The sequence below is a fragment of the Sylvia atricapilla genome, chromosome 8 (genome assembly GCF_009819655.1).
Source record: "Sylvia atricapilla isolate bSylAtr1 chromosome 8, bSylAtr1.pri, whole genome shotgun sequence".
NCBI lineage: Eukaryota > Metazoa > Chordata > Aves > Passeriformes > Sylviidae > Sylvia > Sylvia atricapilla.
Genome location: NC_089147.1, coordinates 31,314,798 through 31,338,539, shown reverse-complemented (window position 1 = coordinate 31,338,539; position 23,742 = coordinate 31,314,798). Strand labels below are relative to the sequence as shown.

General features: G+C 51.1%; 3 protein-coding genes across 3 annotated transcripts in view; 1 reads left to right on the top strand and 2 right to left on the bottom strand.

Moving 5' to 3' along the window:
- RNLS (renalase, FAD dependent amine oxidase) overlaps positions 1-1,762 on the bottom strand; it is a 56,665-nt gene extending 54,903 nt beyond the window's left edge. The window contains exons 1-3 of the mRNA XM_066324313.1: positions 1,640-1,762; positions 1,409-1,505; positions 691-833 (exon numbers count right to left, since the gene is read on the bottom strand). Coding sequence (XP_066180410.1) covers positions 691-833; positions 1,409-1,505; positions 1,640-1,751 — 352 coding nt within the window. The 5' untranslated portion in view covers positions 1,752-1,762. The remainder of the gene's footprint in view (positions 1-690; positions 834-1,408; positions 1,506-1,639) is intronic.
- Positions 1,763-7,283: 5,521 nt separating this feature from the next.
- LOC136364565 (lipase member K-like) lies at positions 7,284-12,325 on the top strand. The gene is made up of 9 exons (XM_066324517.1): positions 7,284-7,388; positions 7,531-7,648; positions 8,399-8,597; positions 8,844-8,953; positions 9,099-9,235; positions 9,687-9,824; positions 9,936-10,007; positions 11,068-11,136; positions 12,078-12,325. Exons 1-9 carry the CDS (start codon positions 7,284-7,286, stop codon positions 12,309-12,311), a joined length of 1,182 nt encoding a protein of 393 aa, XP_066180614.1. The 3' UTR covers positions 12,312-12,325.
- A 4,879-nt stretch (positions 12,326-17,204) lies between these two features.
- On the bottom strand, positions 17,205-21,074 carry LOC136364581 (putative lysosomal acid lipase/cholesteryl ester hydrolase). The gene is made up of 9 exons (XM_066324534.1): positions 20,979-21,074; positions 20,546-20,663; positions 19,891-20,089; positions 19,668-19,777; positions 19,238-19,374; positions 18,940-19,086; positions 18,389-18,460; positions 18,088-18,153; positions 17,205-17,438 (listed from the first exon to the last, which is right to left on the bottom strand). The coding sequence occupies exons 1-9, from the start codon at positions 21,072-21,074 to the stop codon at positions 17,205-17,207; spliced, it is 1,179 nt and encodes a 392-aa protein (XP_066180631.1).
- Between the last annotated feature and the right edge of the window lie 2,668 nt (positions 21,075-23,742).

Below are 23,742 nucleotides of genomic sequence, written 5' to 3'. Positions count from 1 at the left end.
GATTATGGAAACTAGTTTATGGAAAAATATGAATATTCAACAGACTGATACAACAGAAAGGGTATTTAAAGAAAGCCTGTGAAATAGCAATTTGTGGACTTGGCTAAACGCCAAGTCACCCGGCCGGCCGTACTTTGCTTTTTTTCCTTATCTCCTAATTATCTTTTATTAAACCAATTTCTTAAAATCTGAAAAGTGAATCTCGCTTTCACATTAGGGGTTAAAAAAAACCAGCCGATTAAAAAAAAAAATTAAAACAATCGCATGGAAGGACCAAAGCTTGACTACTGCCATGGCTCAAACTTTTCTAAACAGGGTTAAAGCAGTCCCTGAACTGTACACGTGGTTCTGACACATGGCACCTAAGGTAGCAGCTAGAAAGTTTAAACTCCTTTTAAAAAGGGACTGTCCAGCCAGTAGGTTCACATCCTTTCTCCAAAACACGGGGTGCAGCTCACCCCTCTGCCCTCAGTTAGACAGCAAATGTTCCGTTTGCACAGAGATTTTTATACCTGCAGGACTTAGAAATTCACAGAGCTCACAGATGCGTTTATCCACCCAAGCAACTTCCAGACACACATAAACCGACAAGGAACTTCAACATCCTCATCAGTAAATTTGAAACACTGTTCAAAGGCACCGGCCAAAATCACAACCATTAAAACCTTTCCCTTTACACAAAAGCATTACCTGACTGTTGTAAATAGTATTTGACAACTGCGGAGATGCCCTGGGGTGCCATGTAATTGCGGGAACCTTCTCTCACCACCATGCCTTCCACGGGAGCCGTCAGCGGCTCCAGGACGCCGTGGGATACGAGCTCCTCGTAGAAGCTGGAAAGGAAGAAACACACAGGGGTGAAAACTCGCTCCGTTTCCCAGAATCAAAGTCAAGGCCAGCCCGACTTTCGAACCGTAACAGGCTGCATTTCAAGGCAGCAATAAATGAACAAACCACCCTGCTATGGCGTTGGGACAGGCCTTTTACCTGAGAGCGAGGCTACCTGTGACGGACCTGCCAGCGGCTTGACCCGGAGGCAGAGGAACAGACGGCAGCTCCCTTAAGCTCTGAACACCAGCACGAACTCCACAGGCGCCTGAAACGCACCTGCCTTTTCTCTGCTTTCCACGCCAATTTTACATTTCCGCACACCTCTCCCACACCTCCGCCCCCTTCCCCAGGGCGCCGTGAGCTACCCCGGAGCCTCTCACGGCAAGCCCCGCGTCCCGCAGCCCTGCATCCTCCCCGCGATCCCGCCGGCGGGGCTTTGCGGGCTTAGACACGACAGCGAGCCCCAGCAGCGGGTCCCCTCCGCGTCCCCGAACCCTCCGGCCCCCGTGCTTCCCACCCGCGGCTGGGCGGGATCAGCGGGATGCGGCGGGATGGGGCGGGACGGGGCGGGTCTCACCTGAGCCGCGGCCCCGCCAGCTCCGGCTCGCAGGTGACGAACTGCGCGCCCAGGTCGGCGCTGCCGCGGTCGGCGCGGGTCGTGCTCATGCGGCCCCCTGCGCGACAGCCGGGACACCACACATGACACCACACACATGACACCACACATGACACGGGCCACACTCCAGGCCCGCGTTCCACACACACAAACACACACACACCCCCCCACACCCGACCCCGCCGGACCCACCTGCGCCCCGCGCCTTGTCCCACACGGCCACCTGTCCCCGCGGGGCCCCGCGCAGCAGCGCCGCGCCCGCCGCGCCCGTCAACCCCGCGCCCACCACCAGCACCCGCGCCATGGCCGCCGCACGCCCCGGACACCGGCGCGGACACGCCCCGGACACGCCCCGGACACCGGCACGGACACGCCCCGGACACGCCCCCGACACACCCATTGGTGCGGATACGCCCCCGGGCACGCCCATTGACACGCCCCTCGGTGGGCGAGGCCTCCCGCGCCGCCGCGCGCCCCCGGGGGCGGGCCACGGCCGTGGGCGGGGCGGAGAGGCCACGCCCACAGCCTGCACCTGTGCGCGCGGGCAGCCCCGGGCACACCCGTGCGGGGCGCACACCTGGCCAGACACCTCTGTACGGGCACACCTGGGCACACACAGCTGTGCACACACCTGGCCAGACACCTCTGTACGGGCACACCTGTGCACACACAGCTGTGCACACACCTGGCCAGACACCTCTGTACGGGCACACCTGGGCACACACAGCTGTGCACACACCTGGCCAGACACCTCTGTACGGGCACACCTGTGCACACAGGGCTGTGCACACTCCTGTGCAGGGCAGGGCACACACCTGTATCTGCACACCTGTACACACATACACCTGTATGCACACACCTATACACACACAGACACCCCTGTGTCACACACACCTGTGTCACACACACCTGCCAGTGGTCCAGGCATGCTCTAGAGCTGAGTCTGACCCACCCTCACTGAGCAGCTTCTGCTGTATCAAAAATCCTGCCCACCTGGAGGTGCTACACGGCAGGAGCTGCTGGGGGGTGTGACACCTTCCAGAAGGTGCTGCTGGATCGTCTCCAACACCTGGCTGGTGTTTTGCAAGGAGCCTCAGCTCGGTGTGAGGAAAGTGGGATGCTGGGCCCAGAGCAAACAGCGCTGAGGGGTGGTGACATTGCGTGCAATGCCTCTGCCCCAGGAAAACAAACTCCCGTCCTGAGAGCCCTGAGAGTGGGCAGCCGGGGGAACAATCTGGGTTGCTACCCTTACCCAGCTGCGTGGGTGAGAGAAGATGTTCCCAAAAACTTGTGATAGGATCGTTGTGGTATGGGGGACACCAGAACCCAACACTTTGGCAGAGGTGTTTAGCAAGAGATGGGTGTGAAGCTCCACAGAACTGCTTGCAGGCAGGTGTTGGTGATGCTCATCTTCAAAGGGAGCTCCGAGCTGGCCTCAGGGCAGGTGTTGTTTAACAGGCACTTCCTGGAGAGAGGTGGGAGCCCCTGTCTCCCCTTCCCGTGTGTTGTGGGGCAGTCATGGAGCAGGATATGTGCTCGTTCTGGGATTTTTTTTTTAAGGAAAAGAAAAAAAAATATATAGACTAAATGACTGACCGTCCAACATGTAAGAATCTACAGCTAATAAATCTATTCCCATTTGGTGGGAGGTTTTCTCTTCTTGACTTCGCTGCTCTGGGAAGAAGCCTCAGGAGGTTGTGTCCCCTCCTCTGCACCTCTTGCAGAGTCAGGACCTTGTCCCATTCCCCGCTTGCTGTGGATCCCTTCCTCCAGATTCTGCTGTTTCCCAGAGGGCCCGTGGGGTTGTACTTCTGCCTGGCTGGGCAGGGGATTGTCACCACCATTTGGTTGTGTTTTTTGTGAACAGAGGATTTCTCAAAGCTTACAAATATTTGGCCTACTGGCCACCAAATGGTTCTGTGTGGGAGATGTGCTTGGGAATGGCTGATGGCACTGAGTGGTCACCTGGATTCTCACTGCCAGCTCAGCACACCACTGAGTTCAGCAGAGTCTCTTACATGTAGGAGCAGGTGGGGAAGCAGTCTCAGAGTTATAGAACCAGAGAATATCCTGAGCTGCAAGGAATCCAGCAGGCTTATCAGTCCAACCCCTGGCCCTGTACAGACCCCCCAACAATCCCACCCTGGGCACCTCTGGAGTGGTGTCCAAGCCCTCCTGGAGCTCTGGCAGCCTCGGGGCTGTGCCCATTCCCTGGGGAGCCCGGGCAGTGCCCAGCACCCTTTGGGGGAAGAACCTTTCCCTGAAATCCAGCCTGACCCAGCTCCAGCTGTTCCCTGGGTGCTGTCCCTGTCCCAGAGAGCAGAGATCGGAGCTGTCCTCTGGAGGAGCTGCATTCTCTGAGGAGGTCTGACCTCAGAGTGCTCTGCTCCAGCTGAACAAACCTAGTGACCTCACCAGGCCTTGTGCAGCCCTCCAGACCCTTCACCATCCTCTCCTCTGAATGCTTTCTAACACTTATTAGACATAGAAGAGTGTTAAGACATTATTACAATTAAAGAGTTGAGGCCAAAAGAGGAACATCAAGAATCAAGACAGAATCCCTGGCAGTAATTTTATAGAAAACTCGATGATTAAACTTGAGCATGATGGGCAGCACTGAAGTTTCCACTGCAATGGAAAAAAGCCCTGTGTCACCTGATGAGCATGTGGGGACTGCCAGCAAAGAAAGCAGGAGTGATGCAAGAGAGGGCTGCAGGAGTTGGGTGAGAACTCTGATGTATGTGACATGTTCCTGCTTTGGGGCTAAACACCTACCTGAAGTATGTGCCGGTGGCAGGCGGCCCTGGATGAGGGCAGGGCATGGGGACACCCATGACTGGGAGCTGTGGCACAACAGCCCTACTGGAAATGACCTGGGAAGGGTGGAGGGCACCAAACTGGGTATGAGCCAACAGTGTGCTCTCCCTGCAAGGATGGAGACCCCCGACGTGGGCCACAGGACCAGACAAGGGGACACCTGGCTGTTGTCCCCTGCCATTTAGTGCAAGGGAGGTGACATCTGGATGCCACGTCCAGTTCTGGAATGCCTGGTGAGAGGGATGTGAAGGTGACCCAGAGAGGCTGACAGGCTGCCAGCAACCCTGCAGCAGGAGGTGGATGGAGCTTGGTTTACTGGGTCTGGCCATGCAATGAAGTTCAAGGGACTCTCCTTGACCCCATTCAGCCTCCACAGTGGTGGTGCTTCAGCAGGAGCTGCAGATGACCTTTGGGAGGCCGGAGCATCTTGTCAGACCTATGACAATGTCCTGCTCCTCAAGTGCTACAGGACTCTTTTGGGTGCAGCCTTCATCTTGCCCCTTCCAGTGCCTCCAGATGAGTGTGACCAGAGCTGCTTTGCCTTTTCCCTGGAGTGTAGATTTCCTTGATCTGTTTTCTCAGAAGGTGAAAGCCAGATGTGTCTTGCTCAGAGCAGTGTGGCTCCAGTACCCCAAAACCAAAGTCACCCTTAACCTCCAAACCTCTGCCACTGTTCTACTGTGTGTTTATAGAAGTGGGACAAACTGACAAATGTAGGTGCATGCCTTGGACACATCTCAGGGCCATTCCTGGCTGACAGACAGAAGACACCTTTCCTTACTGACCTTTCACCGCAATTTCCAAACCAAAACAATCTAGGAAGGAAGGGCAAGGAGGCAGCCCCAGCCCTGGCACGGGTGATGAAAAGGGATAACTCTCCCCGTTGCCAAGACTTGTAGGATAAGGCACTCAGGTACTCCTCATAGCCTCCTGTGAGGGCGTGAAGAACAAGGATTTTGTGGTGGGCTGACACAACTTCATCCCCCCCCACCAAAGTGGGGCAGGTGGGGGGAACTGGGAGAGCAAAAGGGAGAAAACTGGGTGGAGGGATAGAAAAGGTAGGGAGTGTTGCTATGGCAGCTTGGCTGTGTCCCATCCCTGTGTTATGAAGAAAGGGAACTCCATCCCAGCCTGACCCAGTACAGATGTTTTCAGTCCGTTGCCTGGGATTTAATCTCCATCTCACACGTGGCATCTCACAAGAAGCATCATCATTTCTAAACCACAGCTACTGGAAGTCTATTTTAGACTTTGATCTTTCCTTGCAATAACTTAATTATGTCTCTTGTAACAAATAAATAAAACCACCACTGAAATGTGAAGCTGGAAACTTTCTTCAGCGATACCAATTAAACCACTTTATCGATGGAAATCACCTCCAAATGTCCAAGTCACTCTGCCTAAACAGTATTTAACCGGCCTCCACAAACAAATTCTGGGTAACTGCACTTTCTAAACTGTGGTGTCTCCGTATGATTTATATGTTTTGTGTCCCAGGGTGATTACACTTACCACCCCACCCTGCAGCCAGTTCAAATAGGGCTGTCTCCAGAGGGGTGCAGAGCACTATTCTGTGCACCAGCCAGCAGGGAGAACCCATCCTCTGACTCTGCCTGTGCCACGACTCCATCTCCTCCGGGCTGGGCTTCTCTTCCCTGCACTGCCCATCCTCTCCAGGGGCCGACATCTCCCCATCTCCTCCTGCAGGAGCTGTGCCACCTCCCAGCTGGGCTGGCTGCCTTCGCTTCTGGACAGGTGAGTGTGGGAAAAGGGTGAGTAAAGCCGGGTCTAAACGTGGCTCTGAATGGCACTTATGACTCACGGCACTTACAGCCCATGCTTGCCTCAGAACAGGGGACCAAAATCTGATTCGCTGGGTCAGTTCTAGAGGCTGCTCCAGCCCAATTTTTCTTGTGGTGTCCAATGTTAGAGGTGTTGGAGGGAGCAATCCTGCTCAGACCTTCACCATCCTCTCCTTTGAATGCTTTCTGGCACCCATTAGACGTAGAAGAGTACTAAGACATTGTTACAGTTAAAGAGTTGAGGCCAAAAGAGGAACATCAAGAATGCACCAAGAATCACAAACAGATGCAAACAGTGTCTGTTTGTGATGCCTCCTGCCCATAACTGTGTGCAGAACCTGCTGTTCCCATCTGCCTCCACCACCTCCTGTGGCAGCTGCAGTCTCCAGCACTGAGTGAAAGCCTCTTTCATTGAGTGAGGGGTTTTTTTAAGCTGTGTTAAGCCCAGTATCACTGAGGGATGTCTAGATCTGCTGGAAGATACATCTCTCCCCATTTTGCATATAGATTTGCACTTTAAAACATCCTTCCCTGAATCAAATCTAATCAATTCTTGCCTTTTACACCATGATCAAGGTGAAGGGTGAGTGGTTAGAGATTTTCTCTTTATGGTTTTATTTCTATTGAGGGAGGGAAGGCAGTGCTGGATCTTATTCATCCTCTCTCTCCCTCCTGGGGAAGTGGTGCCAACAGCTGATGCAAACAGCAGGGTGGTGGGACAGAGCTCTCCCTCCTGGCCATGCCCTTTCCTGGAAGAGAGACTGGAGAAGTGGCACTGCATGGTCACTGATGGCACAAGCAACACCCTACATCCTTTGTGTATTGGAGTGGGAATTCGATGGAGGTCTGAGCAACCCGGGGTAGTGGAAGGGGGCTGGAATGAGAGGGGCTTTAAGGTCCCTCCCAACTCAAACCTTTCAGTGATTTTATGATTTTAACCTCTTGCAGTTCCCAGAGCACGGCGAGGATTGTTGCCTCACCTCTTACTGGGATTCCTGAGAGTCTGTCCCACCTGCCTGGAAATACCCCTGCTGAGATGTGTTTCCTGAGCCACCCCATGTGCACTAACCCTTTTAAATGGTCATCCAGGCCACCAGACTGAGTCTGAGTCCTACCTGGGGCGTTTCCCTGCCCTCACCTCTCCTTGCCCTGCAGGACATGGCCCTTGCTTTCCCTGGCACTGATTCTGTGGGTGTATTGTTGCAGGCACAGAGAGGATGTGGCTGGCTCTAGCTCTGGTGTCCGTATTCCACGGGATGGCATCTGGGGACTGCCTCTTTAATTCCCCATCTCCTAAGAACCCAGAGGCAGGGCTGAACATCGTAAGTACGATGGCATTGGAGCCGAGGTGGGAAGTGCACAGGAAACAGCCACTGATAAATAATTGCAATTAAATATCACATTCAAGGATTTCCCCACAGGAGCCTTGGAAAAATGCTGTTCTTTTCTTCCTTCTCGTTGCAGAGTGAATTGATCTCCTTCTGGGGGTACCCCAGTGAGGAGTATGATGTGGTGACAGAAGATGGCTACATCCTTCAGCTGAACAGAATTCCTCACGGGAGAGGAAATGTGGGGTGCCAAGGTAAAAGTGAAGCCACACAGGACACACACGCCTTGTGCCGCTCACTCGGGATACCAGGCCTTGTGCAAGAGGGTTTGCAAGGGTTGGCTTGGCATCTGTAACACCAGTTTTGGTGGACCAGAATTCGTTGGGAAGGCTGATTCCTTGCCAGGGATGTTCTCTCACCCTTCATGAGCCCCTGAGCTCCGAAGGTCAAGCTGCAATCCCAGCAGTGTGAGGCAGCCCATCCGTCCTGACGGAGCACCTTGGGTTCTCTCCAGAGCCTGGCTCCCAAAATGTGCTCCTGCAGCCTTTTGATGGATCAGCAGATTGGTTTGGAACACCCTGAGGAGCCTCCAGGGGATCCTCTTGTCCTGGGAGGGGTAATAACTGGGAGGAGGGGTTAGATCCACGAAAATTGCATTTTTTACTGTCACATCCCCAGGCTCCTCGTGTGCCTACAGAGCTCCCTGGGTAGCCCGAGTTCTGCCCACACCCCCAGAGATTTTGGGGATAAAGACCAAGAAAATGGTGCAGCTTAGCAAACCTGCTTTTAAAATGAAATCTAGAGGAACACACACACAAACCTAGAGGTCCTAGAGGAGCACTGACACAAACCTCCACAGACTTTGGCTGCCATGGGGATAACACTCCGTGAACCGTCTCGAAAGGCGACAATATTAAAAATATTTAAAATAATTGGTTTCTTTATAATTATTTATAATCTCTTATTAAAAATAAAGAGAGTCATCATGCTGTCTTTGTTTGCAGGTGTGAGACCCGTGGCACTTCTGCAGCATGGTCTCCTTGCAGAAGGCAGCAGCTGGGTCACCAACCTGCCCAACAACAGCCTGGGCTTCATCCTCGCAGACGCTGGCTATGATGTTTGGATAGGAAACAGCAGAGGGAACACCTGGTCCAGGAGACACCAGGTCCTGACTCCCAACCAGGATGAATTCTGGGCTTTCAGGTAAATGGGGTTGAGGATTTCAGAAACAGCTGAATCCTGTCAGGGTCACGCTGCCCTAGCTGGGGGGTGAGTGAACCAGGCTGGACTGAGGCTCATCCTACTTATTCTGAGCATAAACCCCGTGTGAAAACTCAGTGGGATGAAGCAGTTTGTGGGGTGGCCCTGCCCTCCCTGCTGGTTTTGTGGTTTGCTGGTGATGGCTGTGCATGCGTAGATGCTGCAGGACATCTGCTCTTCCTTTTGCAGCTTCGATGAGATGGCTAAATATGATCTCCCAGCCATGATCAACTTTATTGAGCAGAAAACAGGACAGAAACAGCTCTATTATATTGGTCATTCCCAAGGCACCACTATAGGTGAGTGGGTCCTTTTGATGACAGCATGAGAAGCCTCCATCCCCTCTCAGATTTGTAAAATTACTCACTGAAGTTAAAACTATGTGCATGAGTGCCTTAAAAGACTAAACCATTTTTTTCCCCTACTTTTTTCCACCCCACCTAGGTTTTATAGCCTTTTCCACTATGCCTCAGCTGGCTCGGAAAATCAAGGTGTTCATTGCTCTTTCACCTGTGACCACGGTGATATTTTCTCGGAGCCCACTTAGAAAACTTTCAATCTTTTCTGACTATGGGCTGAAGGTTGGTCTGCACTATGCTCTGCACAGCCGAAGTGTTTTTCACAGGGATTGTGAAATTATCTGTGGAGTATTTCAAGTCATTTACAGAGAGGGGAGCTCTGCACTCTGTCTGTTTTCACAATGAGGAAAACCACATCTCACTACAGAACCTTTCGGTCCTGTCCCAGATTCACTCCCAAAAGTATTCCGGCAGAATTAGATCAAAAAACGTTGGTGAATAAAACTGATGCAGAGGCTGTGAATTGAGCCCTACCATCTGACACAAGAGCATAATGAATGTAAGAGATCACTCCTGTAAGAAACAAGGAACAGAAGCATTTAACGGGGTGCAAGGGAGGCTTCACTATGGGCAACCTTAACCTGGGGATAAAATGGAAGCTGCAAAGTGAGGGTGCTTTGGGGAAAAGCATGGCCAGGCTTCCTGTATGATGAGCACATTTGCAATTTTACAGGAGCTGTTTGGCACCAAGGAGTTCCTACCACACACTGCCCTGGGGGAGATGATCCTCTCCAGGTTCTGTGTCTGCTCAAAGGTCTGCAAGCACATCTTGGCCATGGTTTTCGGGTTTAACTGGAAGAACACAAACATGGTATGTGGGAATAAATCTGCAGAGGGTCCCTCTGAATGCCAAGGCCTTGGCAATGCCCTGTTTTGAGGAGCCAAGTGAGTCCTGTTGTGAAATGTGCTCGTGTCCTTGCAGAGCCGAGTAGATGTGTACGTGGGACACACCCCTGCAGGGTCCTCAGTCCAGAACATAATCCACTGGCTGCAGGTAAACCTTCCCAGGTTCCTTCCTGTGCCCAACTGACAGCCCCTGGTCCCTTGTGGGCAACCAACTGTGCTGGTTGTTGCAAGACACACCTTTGTCAGATCTTTGTTGGCTTTGTTTTCACCCCTCCGTAAAATGCTCAGCAGATTTTGAGCCCCCAAAGGAGTGGATCTGTCAAGAGAAACTCTTGGAGCTGAGGGCCCTGCATCTACAGCAGGCACCTTCCAGGGGTCTTATTTCAAACCAGCTCCACTCTTGCCCAGCAGCCCGAGTGCCATTAGTGGTCAGACTGTGGCAGAGGTGCACCTGGACAGCAGCCAATTAAGCTTATTAGCGATAAAGCTGATTATTTCTCCTTCTTCCCCTTGTGGGCAGGAGAGCAGTCGCCACCAGAGCCCTTTGACGCTGCAGTTGTGTTCTGCTGCACTCCTTTGCTCTTCCCCAAGCTAAAAATTTGCACAATTTTTGTGGATTGCAGATTCAGCCCGTGCACCTTCTCTGGGGGTGTGTGCCACAGGCTGTGCTCAGGGCACACCTTCTTCCCTCTGTGGAATTCCTGCCCAGGGACCCCAGAAGAACTTCGTGGGGTTTGTAGCAAGAACACACAGCCCATTTTCTGAAGGGCTGCTGCCCAGTGGAGGGATCAAGCCACAGCCATCTTGACCCTGTATTGCTGATATTCCTGTTCCAGTTAGACAAGAGATGTTCAGAGGCTCCTCCCATCTTTGATTGTGCCATTTCAGGCCAATTCTCCAGCCCACAAGGAATCTTTAGAGTTCTAAATCCATTTTCCAGAACATTTTAATTTCTTACCATGCTGGTGTTATCCACAAACATTACAAACACAATCCCTGTCCATTTGTCCAAAAATCAAGACAATAATTACTTGTGCTGGGCCCAGGGCCAGACCTGTGAGACACACTTGAAAAATCCTGCCAGTGGATAAAGTGGATTTAGCTTTAGCGATGAAAGCTAACTTTTGAGGTTTGACCTGTAAGGGTGGACTGCACCCCCACAGAACTGTGCTCTCACTTAGACCACTGCATGTCTGAATTTGCTGCAGGGAGTCCATGGTGGGGCACTGAGAGCTTTTGACGGGGGGCACAGGTACAACAGCCTTCACTACAGACAGGTGAGGTGCTTTCAATGGCCACAGCCTTCCCTTGGCCTGTTCTCTTCCCATTTATGCCTGCTGTGACTCCTCTTAGTGTATTCCTCTCTCCACAAACTGGAAGTCAGGATCTCTGCTTGGAACAGCAGCATTTTCCATTCTCAACTCTATTCTGCAAATACCTTTTAAACGAATAAAACCCTTTGAATTGGACACTTTCCCCTTTCCTTAAGGATAAGGGGAAATGGTCTCAAGTTACACCAGGCTGAATATTAAGAAAAATTTCTTCTCTGAAATAGTGGTTAAGCCTTGGGGGGGGGGGGGGGGGGTGTGGAGGGGGGAAAAAAGCTTCTTTCTTTCTTTCTTAAGCAAACAAACAAAAATGTTCAGAAAGCAGCATGCTTCTTTACTGGATTAATTACACTGCAGGTGACAAGAGATGTTGCTGACAAATCACCTCCTGGCAAGTCCTCAGGGTGTGGAGCTGAAATAACCCTCCAGAAATGTTTTCATTTCAAAACCTTACTTCCAAACACTTCCCTGCTGTCACTGGGCTGAAGGAAGTGCTGGTGAAGCATCACCATAAACTCCAGGGCTGGCTTTTGGGGGGGGACTTTTGGAGGTCCCCAATCCAACCTCGTGGTGGGAGCAGGATCATCCAGCAGCACTCAGTCAGGGCAGCCAAAATCCTACCTCCTTATCAAAACCAATCAGAATTTCTAGCCGGGGCAGAATGAATTTGCTAATCCATTTTGATTAAATTAGCTAACGTAAATCGTAGCGCGTCAGGCTGTGCTGCACCTCCATCTAAATTTCCTTCTAGAAGAAAGGAGTTCCGCTTTATAATTTCCCAAAGAGCAGCGATTTCCCTCGCAGTTTGCTGCATCCCACCAACACCTCCTCTTTGGTGAAAGCCCTTTTTTTGTCTCCTCTTTGGTGCAAATCTCTTCTCCTGCTCTCAGGCTGGGGCTCCGTTCTACGACGTGAGGGCCATGGGGGTGCCCACGGCCATCTGGAACGCGGGGCAGGACTGCCTGGCTGACCCCCGGGACACTGCCCTCCTCCTCCCCCAGGTCAGGAACCTGGTCCACCACAAGCTCATTCCCCACTGGAACCACATCGATTTCGTGCTGGGCCTCGACGCCACCGAGGTTTTGTACCGGGAGATTCTTGACATCATGAGGAAGTATCCCTAAAGATGTTGGGTTGACCTGATAGGAATTTTTTTGTTTCCTGATTTATTGGGGTTTTTTTTCCTGATTTTTTTTTCCTGATTTGTTTTTTCCCTGATTTGTTTTTCCCCCTGATTTCTTTTTTTTCCTCGTAAAATTAGTGCTGTCTCTAGAAGGATATTGAAATCTCTCTCAGTTTGAGCCGCCTGAATATAGTTGGTTAAAATGTTCTGCTTTTAACTGGAGCAGTGACAGGGCGGGGAGAGGAGCCTTCATGCTATTCCTGGCTGGCACTGCATTGCATTTCTTTTTCCACTTTCTTTCCTTTTTTTTCCTTTTGATTTCTTTTTTATTTTTTTGTGTCTTCATCAGTGACACAAAGCTCATTGTTGCTGTCTCAGGTCTGGCACCGTTATGCTTAAAATCAAGGTGGATCCAAAAGAGACCCAACAGATCTGTGGTGCAAAACACCAGAATTAGGATCCCAGAATGTTTTGGGTGGGAAGGGACATTAAAGCAAATCCACCTTTCACTATTTCATGTTGCTCCAAGCCCCAAAGTCCAGCCTGGCCTTGGGCACTGCCAGGGATCCAGGGGCAGCCACAGCTGCTCTGGGCACCCTGTGCCAGGGCCTGCCCACCCTGCCAGGGAACAATTCCTGCCCAATATCCCATCCAGCCCTGCCCTCTGGCACTGGGAAGCCATTCCCTGTATCCTGTCTCTCTAGGCCCTTATAAATAGTTCCTTTCCATCTTTCTCCCTTCAGATACTGGAAGGACATCTCCCTAAAGAGAAAACAGTAGTAGGGGTTTTGAATTCAATAAAAATTGTAATTAATCACATTTTTAATGTGGCTGGGTTTTGGGCATTTTTTTTTTCTTTCAGTGACTGAGGAGTGAGAAAGGAATAAATCCTGAAGAGAAATTATGTTTGATTTTAGTGCAGAATTCTGTAAAATCAAAATAAAAAGGAGCATGGGGTATTCCCAAAGTGCCTAAGTCTTAGAGTTTATCTGAGAGGTTTTGGTAAATAAGATTGAGTGGTGATCTCAGAGGTGCCATGATGTGTTGATGATTATTTTCTTTAGCCTGAAGGAAAGGCAGTTATTTTACAGCAATAAAAAATTTGGCTGTTTCTGCCAGACAAAATCCAGAGACTCGTCAGAAAAATCTCAATAAAACGTGTCAATGGTGCAACCACCAGAAGAATCAGCGTCTTTCAGGAAGGGAGAATCCAGCTGTGAGGCAAAGCAATATTTCATGGAGAAATTACTCAAAACCATGCACCGGAGTAGGGTCAGATTTTCAATTTTTAGAATTTCCTGGAAGAAATTCTAAAAATTTGCATTGCCCTGTAAAGCAGAATAGATCAGTCAGAGACTTGGGGGATGCCAGAAAACAAATTTGAGGGAGAGCAGCCATTCCAAGTGCTGCTGTGGGTTGTTTCTGCTGCCAGAATTCCTGGCTATAATCTGCTTGGCAGAAGTGAAGGACAGAGATTCCTCTCTTGTGCTGGGTGTCCTTGTGCTGGCCTTGGTGGACACTTCTTAGGGGACAAGCTTCCCAGGGGGACTCTGAGCAAAGCCACCAGCAGTGACACAACTGTTACGTGTTTGTCCCTCTGCTGCTTCCCTCATCGTCCTGTCCTAAGCCTTTCTCCTCTGATGGGCAAAGCCAGCAAGCAAAATGAAAATTTAATGCCATTTATTTATGAAGAGAAGCTTGCTCTCGTTACAGTTTCCTGGTGTACCACGAAGCCACGTTGGTTGCAGTAAATAATTCATGATTTACTTCTTTTTTTCAGCTGTTTCCTGCTTAAGTATGGAGCTTCTGCCTCATTCCTCTGCCTACTGTAAAATTGTCTTTTTTAGGTAATACTCTTCACCTAATCTCTTTATTCAGTTTGCTCAAGACAGTCCATTTCCAGTAAATACTCTTCTCTCTACTAACAAAATTGCTTGTGAATTTTATCGGCTGATCAGATTATCGGATTTGGATATTGTTTGCTTTTCTGTCTTTAAGAGATTCTCTAAGCATCTTTCTGTAGTACAAATTCTTGCTTAAGTTAATCCTATTTAAACACATCTCCTTTTTTTTTTTTTTTCTTTTTTGAAGTCTCTTTACAGTTCTGCAGAAACAATTTGCCCAAAGCCAAAAAAAAAAAAGAAAGGTAAAAAAAATTAAAAACACAACTTCACTTGGTGTTTTGCCATGGGGACAAAAGGGCTTTTCCTTGATTGCTTTGTCTCCTTTTGCTGTGCCTAAATATTTTCTTTCCCTTTCAAAGCCCTGAAACAAAGCTGTGACCCAAATCCTGGCTGAAATGAAAATAAATCAGCCGCCAGCAGCGGGAGACATTTGCAGATGAGACACGTGGTACATGGCAGGACCCAGAAGGTGTAGAAATAAATGAGTAAAGAAGCCACAAATCGTCCCCTGGGGTCAGGAGGGTACGGAGGGGAGACCTCAGGGTGGCACAGCATTCCCTGCCTCTTCTCCCAGTGGGCACCCAAGCAGCTGGGAAACACGGTGCAGACCAAAAAAGTCCCAAATTACTCCACAGCCTGCCGAGTCAGCAGGTTTGGCCTCTGGCTGGCAGGCAAACACGTCCCCAAATGAAAGGCTTAATAAATAAACAGCCTTTTGCCACAGGGCTGGTGGGCTCCTGGGAGAGCAAGCCAGGCTTGGTGTGGCACCAGTGACAGCTGCTGAGTTTCTCTGATTCCGTGAGCAGGTCAATAATTTTGTGAAAGGTTTAGGAAGCAACATAAAATAGTGGTCAGGACTTCAGGTCCTCAGAATTTTGTGGGTGGAATTACAGGAGCCTGTTGGAAAAGGTGCTTGCAGTGTGTTGTTTGAAGGTGCAGCCTTAAACACAGACGTGATCCACCCTCAGCAGCCTCAGCACTGTGTTGCAAATCGCTGGCAACAGGCTCCAAACCCTGTGTGCCAATCCCTCGTTCCTGTCAACCTGTGATTAGGCAACCTATTGACAGACTGACTTCGGCGTGGAGCCTTCTCCTGTCCCTCCTCAGATGCAGGTCAGGGGTTGGAATATCTGTGCAGAGCCTGAGCTGGGCTCAGCTCTGTGCAGGGACCCCCAACGTGGCTGGAGCTGGTGCTGGTGGCACCACCAGATGCCTTCCTTACGAGGGTGGATACTTTGAGCCCAGCTTTGCAGCCCCACAAGCTGCTCAGCTGACGTCAGTTTGGGCTAGAGAGCGATGCTTTATCCTTTAAACATATTTATCTCTCTATTAAAAGGCGGGGGATGCAGAGGTTGCAAATTAATCCCACTGGGGTTTAATCCGCCCGGACCGTCAGCATTTTTATTTTCTTTGGATTGGAGGTCCTAAAACCTCCTGCTGTGGGTGTCTTCTGCCACGTGCAGGGACTTGCAGGCAGAATCCTGCACAACTCTACAAACAACTGCTGGCCAGCACATGTAATAAATATAGAGGTGGGTCTGTCACAAACAATATGCAATGAACAGAATAAGTGAATCCCATGTAATAAATAGATGGGGCTGCTAGGCTGAGCACAAGTGTGCCCACCATACCTGATGAGTGGCTCTGCTGGCTGGGCAGTTATCAGGGAGATGGGAAAATGCTGCTATGTGTTCCTTGGAAAACCCTCAGTTGCTGTTTCTCATCATCCCCCTGGTCAGGTTTTCACATCGAGGTTTTTCCTCTAGAGTCCTGGAGTTGCTGACAAGATAGAAATAGCTCAGTCCTGGTCACTGGGCCACACCAAGGATGCCCTGTTGATGCAGATGATCTTTCTGATGCCAACTTGTGGCAATAGCCTGCCATTCCCATCCCTGGCAAGGTGAAAGGCACATGCAGAGGGCTCATCCATCCTGATGCTGGGCTGCTCTGCTCCTACGAGCTGGAAGGTGAATGGCTTTGGTGATTGCAGGGGTTTTCTCTGAGTAGTCCTGCTGATAAGGTGGAATCCACAAAGTGAGGTCCTCAACCTTGCCAGAACCCAGAACCTGAAACTAAGTCACAGCACTACCAATTCCTGCCCTGTTTAATGCAGCACAAATGTAGGAAAAAATATTGTAGATTTGATCTTAGACAGTCAGTAATGAGTTAACCCCTCCAGGGTAAACAGAGTGCCTGAAATTTATTCCTCTAGTAGTGACTTTCTTTTTCATTTCAACAGTGAGGAGCTAAACAGGATGAGCAAGAAAAGCTTGGCAAGAAACCATGTGATTGGAGAGGAATAGCTGGGTAGGTTTGTGAGGTGAGAAAGGGCTCGGCCTCTCCTTGCATATTTCATCACCAGCAAATCACCAGTTTTTGAACTTCACTCTGTGCAGTGAGGAGGATCTGGTGAGGAGAACTACTTCTCTGTCCTTTGCCAGCTGTGCCCAGCTCAGAGCCCCCTGGCCCAGATGTGGCCTCTTTCCACCAGTGGCCATCACAAGGTCACTTTTCTCCCCTCCTGTGCCTAAACCCACAAACCACAGCACGTGCTTGATTCCCGGAGTAAAATTTCACTCTTGGATTGCTCTGAGCCTGCAGAAGCTGAAAAAAAAAACCAAAAAAAACAACACAGCAGAACTCCTGCAAACCCAGCTGGAGCTTGGCTGTGATGCAAGACTTTATTGCAATCTCTACAGACAAAGAGGAATCACAGCATTGCATTTGAAAGCGTTAAATCAGTGTGGAATAGGGGGACAGGAGACATTTTTAAGCACGGCATCTCTGTGCTTAAGGCACATGGGAACAGGCACAAAAACCCCATGCCACAAGGCACACGGGAACAAGTGGCTCCTCCATCCTGGGGCAACATGTGGATGGATTCATGGATGGATTGATGGATGGATTCATAGATTGATTCATGGATGGATTCATGGGTAGATTCATGCGTGGATTCACGGATGGGTTTGTAGATGGATTCCTGGATGCACTCATGGATTATCCTCCATCAGGGTCACCATCTTCCTGTACAGGCGCTGCGGGGCGTTCAGGCCCCAGTGGTGGTCGAAGTGGTTCCAGTCAGGGAAGTGCTCGTGGTGCACGACGTTGGTGAGGCGGGACATCAAAAGCAGGGTCTCCACGCGGGGAGTGACCCAGTCCTGCCCCCCACTCCACACGGCCACCGGCACCATCATGGCTTCGATCTGGTAAAAGGGCGGCCTCAGCTGGGAAGGGAGAGAAAGCATCCGTGTCACCTGGGGGTTCTGAGGGGGGGTGTGATCCCCCCATCTGCTGGAACCCTGGAGGCTGAGAATTTCAGGCTTTCTGGGCTAAAAGGCACCCTCAAGCGAGGGTCAGTGCCTTTGATCACTACATTTGATCTGAGGCCATGGAACAGGCTCCCAAAGTTGAGTGATAGCACTGGGGTTGTGGGTGCGTGGTTTGAATGGCATTGTGCGTTCTCACAGGGTGGAAAACCTGGAATTTAAGGTTTTAGCATACAGTAATACGTGTGGAGCAATATAGAGGATCTGGGATGTTTTCTGGGTCCTTCTTCGTGGTTTTGGGTGTTTTTTTCTTATTGGGTGAAAAAGGTCCGCATTGCAGGCCTTGGGTGGTCAATTATTGGGTTGAAGGTATAGGTAATATAGGTGTCATCTTGTTATTGGGTAATTGGCACTTAGGGGGACCTTGGAAAGAGTTGGAGACTCCTCCATTTTCCACCTTGTTAGCTAGACCTCACGACTCATGAGACTGTAATATAGATGAGAATTAATAAACACTGAGTCAGAGCACGAAAACTGCATCCCATGCATTAATCCCAGCTCTAACACGAGGAAAAGAAGGTAAGAAACCCACACCCATCAAGTTCACCGTTTTGTACTTCTCCATGTTTCTCAGCCCGTAGTCAAACTGCTTGAACTCCCCAGTTTTTGCAGTCTGGAAGACAGAGGCAAAGGGTTAATCCAGGTAAAACCCTGGGTTAGCACCCGCCCCAGATAGCTGTGGCCTTTGAGACACCTTGGTGCAGCAGCTTAAAAATCCCTTTTCTCTCTTGGCTTTGATTTTACCTTCTTTACCTGTTTCCAGGGTGAACGAAGCAGCAAATGAAAATATCACGTTCGCAGGTTAAAAGAAAGAAAAGTTAAAGTAGTTATAAAATTAGAGCCTCTACCTGTCCCCAGTGCAGAAGATTTTTTACTGATGTATAGTCTGGAAAATGAGATAAGTACACATCCAGTCGGCTCTACGGGAAAAAGAAAATATTTTCTAAGTGAGTTGGGAGGGATGAAAATCCATCTAGGCAAAAAAACTCATTCTGTCTTATAACTGTGATACAAAAGCTATACATTCATATAGCTCTTCGTTCTTTAGCAGCTTTATTCTGCTCAGAGCTAGAAGCAGCTTTCAAAGGTAAGCCGCTCAATCCATGAAAATACAACTGGTCCAGTCATTCTTTGGTTATTTTCTTTTGTAAACTTGTTGTGTGTCAGCCAAAAACGAGGCAAGAGTTTCCTTTCCCTAAAAGAGGAGGCCACAAGTCTTTTACCAAAGGCTCCATTAGGTTTAACACCCCGAGACCAGTGCAGGAAATCTCCAAATAGCCACTGCCTTTCACACCTTATTTTGGGGGTTTATACTGGTCGTTGTGTCTCATTAACTATGTCCAGGTGTCTAGGCAAACCAGAGAGGGCTGTGACCTGGACTGAGGGCCAGTGCACCCACCATGTTCAAGTTTTTCCAGTCGTACCCTCCGATGAGGAAGATCTCATTGCTACACAATTCAACTTCCTGTGGCCTGCTGCACGTCTTAACCAGGAGCAGCTTCCTCTTCCTCCCCACCAGCACCAGCTCTCTGGTTCCAAACAAGCTCTGCAAGACCACGAGGAAATGTTGAGAATGATGTTAGGAGCTCCAGCGCCCACCACAGGTGCAGGATCAGTTCAATGTGGCAATGCAAGGGGCAGGAGTTGCCAAAAGCCCCTGGGTTTTGGCAGTAACCACCCACAAACACCTCCTGTACCTTGAGCACCAGGTCTGGTAGAAAGACCAGCTTTAACACAGGGCCCCGCGCATGGAGGAAAGTGTACACAGGAGCCAGGGCAAAGAAGAGTCTGATTTTCTTCGCCAGATGTGGCAAGCTGGAAAACGCTATGAAACCTGAAAAGCAGCGTGAGATCACAACCTGAACCCCAGCTCACCCCAGACTCTGTGTTTGAGGTGCAGGGTTTGAACAAAAAACACTCCTGGATGCCAGCACAGCCCAGGGAGGATGGGCAGGATGGGACAAACCCCTTCCCATGCAGAAGGGGCAGGAGGGCAGGTGGGGACAGCAGCCAGAGCAGCCCTGCTCCCAGCAGTGTCTGGTTTGGGATGGACATTGATGCCTCTTTCCCACGGAAACCCCGTGCCCTGCTCCCACCCACCAGCCTCTCCTCCCCCTCCTCACTCACCCAGGGTGCTGCCCTGAGCGTGGCCAACGTAGAACAGCTTCTTCTGCTCAGTGTGCCTCAGGATGAAGCCCACCATGGCCGGGAGGTCATACATGGCCATCTCGTGGAAGCTGCGTGGCAAAGGGAGAGCCTGGAGGAGATTCCCAACTCCCTCCCACTGACACCAGGGGCTCTGAGTGCTGTCAGCCCTGTGCCCCAGCCCTGTGCTTGGTGTCCCCCTGACCTGAAATCCCAGAACTCCTCAGAGCCGATGGACAGGTTGTGGTGCCGGCGGGACCAGCTGTTGCCCCGGTTGTTCCCGATCCAGACGTCATATCCCGCGTCCGCCAGGATGAAGGCCAGGCTGCTGTCAGGGAAATTGTCCACCCAGTCACCACCATCCAGACAAAATCCATGCACTATCAGCACGGGATTCTTGGATCCTGAAAGGAGAGATATCCAGTACTTGACAGAAGAAGACACCTTTTCCATCTGGAAATAAAAACACCACTCTACGTCTTGATACTGTTTTCTGCAGGCTGCACATTAAATGTTCCCTTCTCCCATTATTTCCTTGGTTATGCTGGTGCTTTTTTGTGTTTGGGGGGCTTTTCCCATCCCAGGCCCTGAGCCTGCAGCTTGGAGCAGGAGTTTGCTGCAGGGAAGGAGCCACTGGGGCTTTGCTGGGTCACACTGCCGCATCCCAGGTGCAGCGAAACACAAGGCTGAGCTCCTGGATCCCCAGGGACAGCTCAAGGCAGCCAGGAAGAAACTCCTCATCCCTCTTCCAGCTGCCCAAACCATGCCTGAAGGCACAGATATTCCCACTGGTTTCCTGTTGCATCTGGGCAGGGTTCCAGGGTCCAAGGCTGGTGCCCCCCGGGTTAGGCTGAGCCCACCTGAGAGCCCAGCATTCCCCCTGCCATGGGGAATCCGGTTGAGGCTCAGGATGTAGCCATCCTCCGTCATCACTTCATACTCCTTGCTGGGATACCCATGGAAAAGGATCTTCTGGCTCTGCAGGGACAATGGTGTGAGGGCAGAGGGTGACCCAGCGCCCTGTGCCTGCCTCAGCTTCACCCACTGCTGCCTCTCATGTTCCCCGGTGTCACCTCCATCCGAAGGAATTAGAGGAAGAGCAGGGAGAGGCCAAGCTCAAGCTGAGGGCATGAAGTGAGTGACAGCAACGCAAATATGGGAGATTTTTGATGCCCCAAGGCCCCCAGAGAGGCCAAGTGCAGATGCAGGGAAGGGGCGAGGCAAGCTCATCCCTTGGGAAAGACTTTGGGCATACCCATGGGGAAGCGCGGTGCCCCCCCCCCCAGCACTTACGATGTTCATGGCCCTCTCAGGATTGTAGAATTCATCACCCGGGATGGCATTTTCCAGCCCCTGGGCCAGGCACAGGGCCAGCAGCAGCAGCCACATCTCACCTGTCCGCAGCACCTGTGAGAAAACAGGGCTGGATGAGAGGGGCTGTGGGAGCTCCAGGGGCTCCCACAAGGAACACTGTGCAGCCCCAGCAGTGTGGTAGCTCAGCCAAAGCCCAATGCTCCACAGGGAGCAGGTGTCTACAACCCCTTGTGCAGCTTGGAACCCACCCCAAGCCTCTCTTGGTGACCATTCTCATCTGGTCCAGCTGTAATTGCAGAGTGGGACAGGTAGCCTCCTACCACCCCCTGCCTGGGAAAAGCATCAGGGTGCCTTCGAGGAAATCCTTAGGCTCATAAGGAAAGCATTTCAGGGGAAGAACCCTCTCTCAGACAGGAGGGGGTCATGTCAGACCTCCACCCTGCAGGAGCTTCCCTGCTCCATCCCTGCCTTAGATGCTTTATTTGCATTGGATTGCCTTGCCATCCACAGTACCCAGCCCAAGGCATTCCAGACTCAAGGGCACATCCAGCAAAGCCTATTTCCCCTGATGGCAGGAGATGAAGATGGCTCTCTGCCTCCCAGAGTGTATTTTCCCAGTAGCTTGATTGCACAGAAAGCTTTCCTGGGCTGCTCAGGAGTATGGCCACAACACCCCCACTGCAGAGCATCGTGTGGGCCACAGCAAAAACTCCCTCTCACACCAGGAAAACAAAGTGCCAGCTCTGTGTGGAAGCCCACCACCAGCACCTCAGTGCCTCCATCTCCACATGCAGGTGGGAAGGGATGGATGTCCTGGGACTGAACTGCCGTGATGGCCAAGGGAAGGAGAGGTTGGGTTGCTCTGTGATCCCATAGACAAACCACACTGCTAAACCTCATCTCCCTCTGTCCTGCCCAGCTGCCCAAAGGTAAGCCACTCAATCAATATCTTCAAATGGAAATACAACTGGTCCAGTCATTCTTTGGCTATTTTCTTTTGTAAACTTGTCACGTGTCAGCCAAAAACGAGGCAAGAGTTTCCTTTCCCTGAAAGAGGAGACCACAAGTGTCTTACCAAAGACTCCATTAGGTTTAACACCCGGAGACCAGTGCAGGAAATCTCCAAATAGCCACCGCCTTTTGCACCTTATTTTGGGAGTTTATACTCGTCGTTGTGTCTCATTAACTATCTCCAGGTGTCTAGGAACTGGCCACAACTGCAGGCTACACTCAGGGCAAATCACCACTTTTAGGTGCTTTTAGTGCTGTAGCCCCTCAACCTGTGTGTGGAATGCAGAGAGAAAGGACAGCAGGAAGGTAGGAGCTGCAGTGGCCAGCTCCTCACCCAGCTGAGTTGCACACATACTGAGGCAAGACCATGCCTGAGGGTGTCAGAGACTGACCAATTGCTGAAGTAAGCATTTAAGCAAGCTCTGTGGGTTACAAGGGATGGAGAAGCCAAGCCTGCCCAGGAATCAGGAGATGGCAGATAGAACAATGTGTTCCTCAGCGCTGTTTTCTTGTTGCTAAACCTGCAGGAGTTTCACACCAGTTGACACCTCTGATTGAGCTTGTCACTTAGGAAAGAGCTTCTTTCCCTCGGGGCTACATCCCCTGTCCAGAGAGGCATCGAATCCCTGCCAAATTCTGCCGCCACGGTCCGTGCCCCTCAGATCTGCACCCAACCCTGCACTTCAGCACGTGCAAGGGGACCTCCACGGCCAGCAACAGCCCACACACAGGCCTGTGGTTTCTGTGCTTCCTGCACACGTCATGAGGAGAGTTTCCTCCTCTCAACACCCCTCTCCCAGCTCCTGAGGTGTGGCACTGAGATCTCCCACATGCCTGAGGCCACCTCCATGCCCAAGGCTCTGCTGCCCACCCCAGTGTCACCAAGGTGTTACAGTGGCACACCATGGTGGCCGTGACTGGTGACAAGCTGTGCCACAAAGCCCACAGGAGTCAGACAGAGCACTGGGAGGCAGCAGAGACAGAAGCAACTCCTCCCGGTATTCCAAGAGGTGGCAGAGAGGGAAGGATTAGTCCCTGTGCCTGCCTGTGACATTCAGCAAGCACAAAAAGACCCCTGGGCTGGGGAGGAATGCAGAAAGAACAGCCCAAATGACAGTCCCCACCTCCTGCATACACTCTTGAGATCACACAGGTCATCACAACAGAAGTTGTGTCCATCCCCAGGTGACCAGGGCAGTCCAGAGCATTCCCTGGAGGTGCAGAGACCAGCCCAGTGCCTCACAGGGAACCTGCCCATGCTGCCCAGACCTCAGCCAGCTCTGACTGCTGGTAAGGCATCCCACCAGCCAAACCCAAACAGCCATCCAGCTGTGAGTCCCTGGGCATGGGCAACCAGGGTGGAGGAGAGCAGAGGTGGTCCCTGCTCGTCCTCAAACTGCTGCTCCCCAGGAGCCAGCCCTGGGTAATGCAGCCAAGCCTCAACACCCCATCCCTTTCACAGAGCCGAAATAGATGAAGACCCAGGAAACTGTCTAACCACTAAGTTCTCCACACATAAAATGCAGACCTGGAGTGATAATTAAGCCTCTTGACTCAGTTGGAATCCTTTCTGTCAGCAATGGCCTGAGCTAGAAGGAGAACAGAACATCAACCTGACCTGCTGCTTCGAGCCCTCTGTGCAGTCAGTGGGGTTGGTGGCACAGAAGGAGCCAGTCCTCTTGGCTTATAAAGACCCCCAGAGAGGCTGGGACTTGTCCATCAACACCTGCAA